At 31.2% G+C, this 8,773-nt stretch overlaps 1 protein-coding gene across 1 annotated transcript in view; it reads left to right on the forward strand.

Moving 5' to 3' along the window:
- LOC148623003 (uncharacterized) overlaps nucleotides 1–5,219 on the forward strand; it is a 36,216-nt gene extending 30,997 nt beyond the window's left edge. The window contains exons 16-18 of the mRNA XM_088573425.1: nucleotides 620–1,227; nucleotides 1,532–1,749; nucleotides 3,019–5,219. Coding sequence (XP_088429551.1) covers nucleotides 620–1,227; nucleotides 1,532–1,749; nucleotides 3,019–3,106 — 914 coding nt within the window. The 3' untranslated portion in view covers nucleotides 3,107–5,219. The remainder of the gene's footprint in view (nucleotides 1–619; nucleotides 1,228–1,531; nucleotides 1,750–3,018) is intronic.
- Nucleotides 5,220–8,773: the final 3,554 nt, after the last annotated feature.

Raw genomic sequence — 8,773 nt, forward strand, 5'->3', positions numbered from 1 at the left:
TAGTCTCTGAGTTTTCGAGACTGTTCATTGCGAATTTGACTTTGTTATTTAACTGAGGGAAGGAAAACTATGGAAATGAATACTCCATGAAAAATAGTACTTCTACAGTAGATATGTTTTCTGAGTTACAGTTTTGTTTTTAGCCTATTTATGTTTTGAAAAATGTGCAGACATTCTTAACTGTGGTTTTATTTATTAATGGAAGACTTTTTCAATATTTGATCTTATATCAAATTTATTTTCATTCATGAGGAATAAGAATTATCAACAAATTTACAAGAAATGTATAATGTTAAAAAGTTAAGAAGACATTAGCAAGAGAGATATGACAGTGTTTTTTTTTCTGTAAACTGGTTTTTTTCCATGAGAGTATTTTCTCTTTATCAGTAATGTAAATTGGGGAATATTTGAATTATATAGTAACAGCAATACATTTAAAGTACCCAAATGATAAAACCATAATTTTGCAGTAAATTGGTATTAACTAAAATTGTATGTCAGGGCAGAAATGTCAATGAAAAATTTCTGTCCATCCCCTCCTATGGTTGTTTTGGGTACTCCTGAGTAGACATAGCTAGAGATTTGGTGACGGTTTCACTGCTTTACATATCTGTTTCAGGAAACAAAGGTACATCATTTGAAGATGGAGCTAATGTATTCTTTCATGCTGTCAATACATTCTCAGTAGACATTAAACCTACTTGTAAACTCAAACAAATCCATCTTGTTGTAAATAAAGATACAAATGCTCTGAAAGTTATCAAATCTGTGCTAGAACAGAACTATGGTAGGAGTGGACAGTGGATGGAAATTAACGAGAAGGTTGATAAATCATGCTTTGCTCAGATAGGAATAAGAACCATTGAAGAGAGAAAGAGACAAAACCATGATGTAAAACCTGACCTAAAAGGTACTGCAAGACAAGATGTTGCAGATGATAGCAATGAACATGCACTAGTGGTTTGTGCTATATGTCTGGATCCAGTGCAAAGAGAAAACAGGTGTCAACTGGAAATATGTAAACACGTGTTCTGTAAGGACTGTATTACTGAATGCTTCAGACACAAACCAGTATGTCCTACCTGTAACACAGTGTATGGTGTTGTCAAGGGAAACCAGCCAAATGGCACAATGAAAATAGACCACAATCCCCACATACAGTTACCTGGATTCCGTAGACATGGAGAATGGTGCATCACATATAGTTTCCCAAGTGGAACACAAACTGTAAGTTCATTGAAGAGGTGCAATAAAAAGAATGTATTAATTGTTTAGTCTGAAATTTAGTTGACTTTTAGAATCAAAGAAAGCAAATTTTGAAATTGAAAATAAAACATTTCCTTTATTTGTTCATATTTACTTCTCAATACAGGAAGTATCTACAAAAAATTGATAAGTTGATCCTAGTAATGCTGAAACTGTAAAATTCAACAAAATAATCAGATAATTCTTAAATAGAATGAAACAAATTTGGATTGACATGAAAGGTGATTCCACATTAATGTGTATGTTTCTAATATTTTGTCTCCAGTCAGACCACACTCACCCTGGCAAAGTTTACAGAGGTACAACCAGAACAGCATACTTACCAGACAATAATAAAGGTACACTAGTTAAAGATCTACTCAAAGTAGCCTTTGACAGGAAATTAGTATTTACCATTGGACATTCACGGACAACAGGAGAGGAGAATGTTGTTACATGGAATGATATACATCACAAGACTAGCAGAGCTGGGGGACCACAAGGGTTTGTATACTGATTTTGTAATTAAAATATATATGTATTTATTTAGAATACAGTATTTTAGAATGTAAAGCACACAGTCTAAAACAAGTTTTTAAATGAAACTATTATTTCAGTATAATAAGAATATCGTTTGGCTAGATCCTTCAATCTCACTTTCTGCTATGTAGATGACGTATTATCTTTAAACAATCCTAATTTCGGGGATTTGATACATCGCATCTACCCAAAAGAACTTGAGATAAAGAATACTACAGACACTGTGAAGTCAGCCTCATATCTTGATCTACACTTAGAAATCGATGGTAAAGGAAAACTATTGACCAAACTTTACGACAAACGTGATGACTTTTCATTCAGAATTGTCAACTTTCCTTTCATCTGTGGCAACATCCCTTCGGCTCCTGTGTATGGAGTGTTCATATCACAACTCATACGTTATGCCAGAGCTTGCCGAAACTATGCAGACTTTTTGTATCGCGCTAGAACTCTAACAAATAGGCTTCTGGAACAGGGTTATGTCATTATGAACTCGTGGATCGTTATGGTGTATCCATCAGCACCATGAAAACTGATTTATTCAACGGGTCATAGTTTTTCTTTCCTCGTTTGTCTACCCTGGACTTGACTTTTTATGAGCAACTTGGCGGGTGTTTCTAGAAAAGCAGAGGACGCTTACCAGGTGCACCTGGTCCATGCTCCCAGTTTTTAGTGGAGTCCGAGTCGCTCATTTACTTTTGTTACTTTGTATGTATGATTTTAGTTACTTTATGTTCTTTGTTGTGTATGTCTGTTTTCCATGTCTGGTCTTTGTCCCTGGATTACATTCTTTTGATTACTGCTATAACCTTGGTTCCCTTGATTACTCTTCCAATGTTATCAAAAGCACTGCTACAGTATTTCAAAATTACCCTCAAGTGTAATGATTTGAAGATTTTTTCAAAAGAACGGATCTCAGAAATAAAACTGTCACCATATCCTATTGTTCTATGAACTTAATATTTTTTAAAGTAAGTATAGAGATACTTACTACAGGTTCTTTATCTTATTCTGACCTAAAAGTACTTACCTCTTTAGTGTTAATTATTTTCTTTCTGAGCTGTGTTTGTTTGTCTTTCAGGATATGCTTTTGAGGTTTGGTATGGGTCTGTCTTTAAATTTTTGAATTTCTTTATGGCACAGAACATTGAGATGGATTCCATCATGATATCTAGTCAAAGAAGTTTTTGAACATGACAGTGTTAATATGTATAAATTCTGTTTCTATTGTAGATTTGGCTACCCTGATCCAGAGTATTTGGATCGTGTTTTAGAGGAGTTGGCTTCTAAGGGGGTTACAGAGTATGACTTGAAGAAGTAATTGGTTGGATTAGAATTCCCATGGAAATATCAGATTTTAATATTTTAAAACTTGTTAAGTTTCTGTTTTGTATTTATATTTTATTTTGTTAACCATGACCTGCTTTTGTTTGTTTTGTATATTTAGTTGTATATTGATTAATATTTAGGTAATTTTGTCATTGTTGTGATTTTTAATTTTGAAATTGTTTTTATTGAACTTTTTTAAATCACAGAAATATCTATATTTTTTTTTCTTGCATCTTTTTAAACCATATGGGATCGCTTATATTGAGTTATCTACATTTGTTGGGTCATCAAAGTATATTGTTTAATGCCATTTCAAAGACAAATTACTGTTTTTAAGAATCAAATTAATCATTTTCTAATTGTATCTGTATTCTAGTAGAAAAAGATTAAATTTGTTATTTTACCCTCCCAAAAAATCTAGGGATAAAGACACATCTAACTTTGATAGTTTGTTGTATCTAGTACTATAGTTTACTGAAGGAATGTTTTTCAACAGATTATACCATTTCCTAGTATAAACTTCAAAGTGTTCATAGTTTATAAAAAAGTAAAAACTGACGAAAACCATGTTATTTTTTACATCTTGTTGAAATAAAGAAACATTTTCTATATTTTAGTTTTTACAAGGACCAAAAACATGTTATTTTGTATAACCTGTTCAAAAAGTAGAAACATTCTCTGATTTAATTTCTTATGGATTCAAATGTAAATATTGAAAAATTTGTGTGAAGGTTGTTTTGTTTGTGAATCATGGAGTGCAGACTGATTGATGTTAATGATGTTGAATCATGGCATGCAGACCGATTGATGTTAATGATGTTGAATCATGGAGTGCAGCCCGATTGATGTTAATGATATTGAATCATGGAGTTTAGCTTTTTATGATTTATGATTTTAATGATGTCATTGTACCATAGCAATTTATACAAACAAAACATCCAATAATAAAGCTTGTTACAAATCAAGTTAAATTGTGTTATTTAAATTTGTGTGAACAGTTTAATAGATTATTCTGTAACATTCTGATCTTATCTTTACTTCTGTAACATTCTGAACTTATCTTGACTTCTGTAACATTCTGAACTTATCTTTTATAAAACTGTGTACTGGTAATTATAAAATTAGCAGTCAAACTGTGTTACTTGTTACTTGCTTAAGTGGAACCTAAAAAATACTTTTTTGCTTATAAAATAGTTATTAAATGATTATCTATGACAGGATAAGGGGGGAAATTTATTTAAGTACTTCTATGTCTAAGAATCGGGCAAAATGTGTATAAGTGTGGCACATAAAGAAAAAAATGCAGAGATTTCATTGCATTAACAAAGTATTTATACCCAATAACCTCCAGAAATAACCATCAAAGTGTTTGCAAAATTGGCCATTTCAAGATATTGATAGGTCAAATTTAGTTGAAATGCATTATGGAAAAATGGCGGGAAAATTTTCCTGCACTTTTTCCCTATACAGGCAGTCAAAAAATATCTACATCACAGATGATTCAGGACAACTTTAAAAAACTTTTCAGTTGCTTTCTAGTTGTATTGAATATATTTGAGGAAAAAAGATCAAATGGAGTAAGATGATGCATCATCCATTGCCTGATTCTTACACAGAATGGTACTTAATTAAATAAACACTGATAAAAGTTAAATATTATACTTAATCAGTAAAGAATGAAATATCTTAATTTTTAATTTTTTTTTTCGGGAGGGTGGGGTGTGTGTGTAAATAATAAAATACAATTTTCTATAACTTACTAGTGTCTGGTTGCTCTGAAGTAGATATTGTAAAACAAATATATGTATAAATTAAACTCTGAATCAGACTATAGAAAATTGTAAATTTTTTTTGAATATGTATGCATGAAAAACTTTTTCTCTAAATTGAAAAAAAATTATTGATGTGAGAAGCAAGTCATTTTAAAGTACTTTCTGCAAAGTTTCATGGTTTAATCGTTTATATTCTTAGTAGCTTAAGCAAAGTCAAACATATTCTGATGTATATTGTTCTAAATATTGACAAGTTGAAAAGAACCATAACTCCTTGAGTAGTGCTGTGATTATTTCAAATCTTTGTGATAACTAATAAAATTGTAATCAGTGTGTAATCTTCCTGTTTTCAATGTTATGTTCTCAAGAGTTTTCTAAATGTTTGAAAATTAGGCACTATGTGAAGATGTACATGCAGCTAGATAATCATTGTTGCATGCTGTTTTAGGGACAATAAGTCTTTGATTACCGGTATATGTAAAACAAATTTCCCACACTTATCTAGACTGTTAGAGGTCATATATATATATATTCCTCCCTGGCATGTGATACCAGAGACTAATTGCTTGTCTACAAAGCATGGGCAGATATTGATGGCTGGTTAACAGTGTGAGATACCTACCTGTGAGCCATTGCTTCTGTGAGATATTACCAAAGAGATTCATGGTGTCAGACTTAGACAAATAGGGTGTGTTTCATTAAACCATGTTCCTCGTCTTGAAATGCATGAAAATCTGCCATAGCACATGAAACACAATCATTCAAATCAGTCAATCTACACGTATCTACAATTAACACCTTAAAGATTTAAAAACTACAGTTGGCGGTACAAGTTACACATAGTATGTACCAATGATAGCATGTACAGATGAAAACAAGTTCAAAAAGAAGTGCATATTTTTGTGATTTTATAACAGTTGGCATTGTTGTCATTGTCAGCATTGTCTTACATTTGTATATATTGCGAGCATTAGTATATGAATCTTTTTGAAATTTCAACACAAGGAGACCATTTTCTTGTCAAGGGGGGCTGGGGTACTCTGTTTTTTTTTATGCAAGTGCTGAAATAAATTTTTTTTTCCAGCAGCAGCTGAAAATCTACATTGTTAATAATATTAAATCATAAGTAGGTTTTTTGATGTATCAAAATACCCTATGTCGCCAGTCTATCACTGGAACGGAACTAATATTTCTAACACTAAACAAAAATATAGTCCAAATGTAATTCCTTTTAGATAGTTCAATACCTTTATTATAACCAGTAAATATGCTTCTTGCAATTATTCAGCTCGATAATATACTATTATTTCTGCAAATAGAATTGAGGTCTAATTTTCATATTAACTGAAGATTTGAGGGACTCCTTTTAGGCCTTGAAAGATAATAAGTAATAAATTTGCATGTTAAGCATGTTCCATTCAACACACTTATCAATCAATTTCTCCATCCTTTCATTAACAGGAGGTGAAGAGCAGTGATTTTAATTGAGTAATATGGGCGGGAAAATTCAAATTGATAAAAGAAATGTTATGTTCGTCAAGGAAATTAATTTCTTAAGCTGAAATTAGTTTTATTTGAGTACATTATACAATAAATAATCTGTTTCTATAATTTTTTTAAAATGTTAATGCAAATTAACTTTTGAACAGTTTTAAAAATTTAGGAAAAAGGTAAAATGGAAAAACGATTGTATTGGTGTCTGAAGTTGGATCAAAAATATGGATTGACATTCAATTTATACATATTAGGGAAAAAACTGTTCTTGATATTAAATATGAAAAATGTAAATGTTTGATCACAGTTTTATTTTACATCATGTAATCTTTGAAATTTTGTCCATGCTATAATTTTGACAAGAATTAAAAACCTCCAGTTCTGACAGCACTTTGATTTCTGTCCATGGATGAGTAAGAAAATGATTTGGAATAATTTTATTTTTTTCAAGTTTTTTTTTTTAATTTTACATCCTTTTGTTGGGATATATTTTTGAGGTTGAGAAATGAGGGGGAAAAGTACCATTTTGAAACTTGTCAAAATCTTGTTGTTTGCCAAACATTTAATTCCTATCTAATTCAGAAACATATCAAGCTTGATGGTGTTTCAGTTAATCAGGGTTCATATTCTGGATGTCAAATCAAGCAAAGCATTGTTTCATATGTTTATTAACATTGCAAAAAATAATGAATGAAAAGGCTTGGTTTGCCTTTGTTTTTCTCACTGAACAACATGGCTCTCAGAACTCTTAAACTGATAGGACAAATTGGCACAGTCGGTGACATTCATCATTCATAGTTGCTTTTAAAAGCCTATTTGGATACACAGTTGGACATATTTCTCTGCTAATACATTGTAACTTAACTAAGCTGAAATAAAGTAAGATTTTTGTAGAGTGCGGTACACAAATGAGGGGTATATTCATTTAAACCAGTTTCACGCCCTGTCATTGCGTGGACATTTTAATTAGCCCAAATGAAGAGTTATTGCCATATTTTGGTGCTAAAATACTAAATATTTTGTCAAAAGTTGCCCTACTATGATTGAAATATTTATAAGTAGTCGATCAATGTGGCCAATATTTCTTGCATAGAAAAATGTAATGAAATAAAGTTATTTTGCCAATTTTCCAGAATTTACACATTTTAGCACAATTTTGTACTGAGGTATCCATGTTATGCACAGGTGAACAACAAAATAGATTTTGTTGAAAAAGGGTAATTAACGGAAGCCAATCAAATGAATATATTCAAAGGATAAAGATTTGATGGAGAAAATTGACACACACACAACACAGAAGTGAAATAAAGTAACATGTACAAAGATATAAAAGTAAATGAACTTGAGATGCACCAGTAGGTTAAGTATCCTCTGCTTTTCTAGAAACACATGTAGAGTTGCTTCCAGGGTAGACAAAAATGGGAAGGAAATCAATGACGGTGAACTAATCGGTTATCATTGTGCAGATGGATAGACCATGATCCATACAACTTAAGCACTAACTTATATATTATGCAATATTGATGTTGATTTGACCCAGTTTATTTTCAGGGCTGAACCCTTTAGGCTCCTTTATAAGTTTAATACTTAGGTTATTACTGTTATTAGGCCTCTTGTTATGAAAATAACCTCGATTTACAAAATTATGTACATATAACTTTGTGTTGATTTATATGGTAATATACATATTTCAATGTATATTTAGTTTTTTTTTATTTTATGCCTCATGTTAAAGTTAATCAAAAGAATCCAAATTTAATTTATATTTGATTTCATCAAAAACTGAATTCTAGAGGTTTGTAGATATGCTAAATTTAACCATATATTTCGATTTTGGTCCCTTTAAGATATGGTAGATAATCAACTCCTTATTCTTTGGCCACTCTTTCTTTTTTTTTTTTAACTACAATACAATAAGAGCTGTCAAGCATGAATATTGTACCCATACTGGTCACAATTGATCTTGGAAGCGTTTACTAGGCCTGAACGAAATTAAATTGTTTTTTATATCCTGCCACATGATGTGGCAAAATTCTCATTTTCTGGGGTTATGTGCGTGTCTATCCCCTTGTCATTTCCAGATAAAAATGTAAAACCAGTTAACAAAAATTAATTTGAATCAGCACAAATGTCAGGTATCAAGTTCAGATATAGCACAATCCCATTTGTAGTTTTTCAGTTGTGATGTTTTAAATTTTTGCTCTCTCCCTTTTTATGGTTTTCTAATATGTATTAATGATGTGTATAGATTTCTTGTCCAACAAACAAGGCGGGTCCCGTTCAATATCCAATAAGATGCAAAACAGTTTCTAGTGTCAACTGTTGCTCAAATCACATGATTTGCTATTAGACAAAATGTTCAAATATAAACTATTGAAAAAAGAAAACATGTA

The sequence above is a fragment of the Perna viridis genome, chromosome 3, assembly GCF_037379345.1.
Source record: "Perna viridis isolate PV_CMFRI_1.1 ecotype Kerala chromosome 3, ASM3737934v1, whole genome shotgun sequence".
Taxonomy (NCBI): domain Eukaryota; kingdom Metazoa; phylum Mollusca; class Bivalvia; order Mytilida; family Mytilidae; genus Perna; species Perna viridis.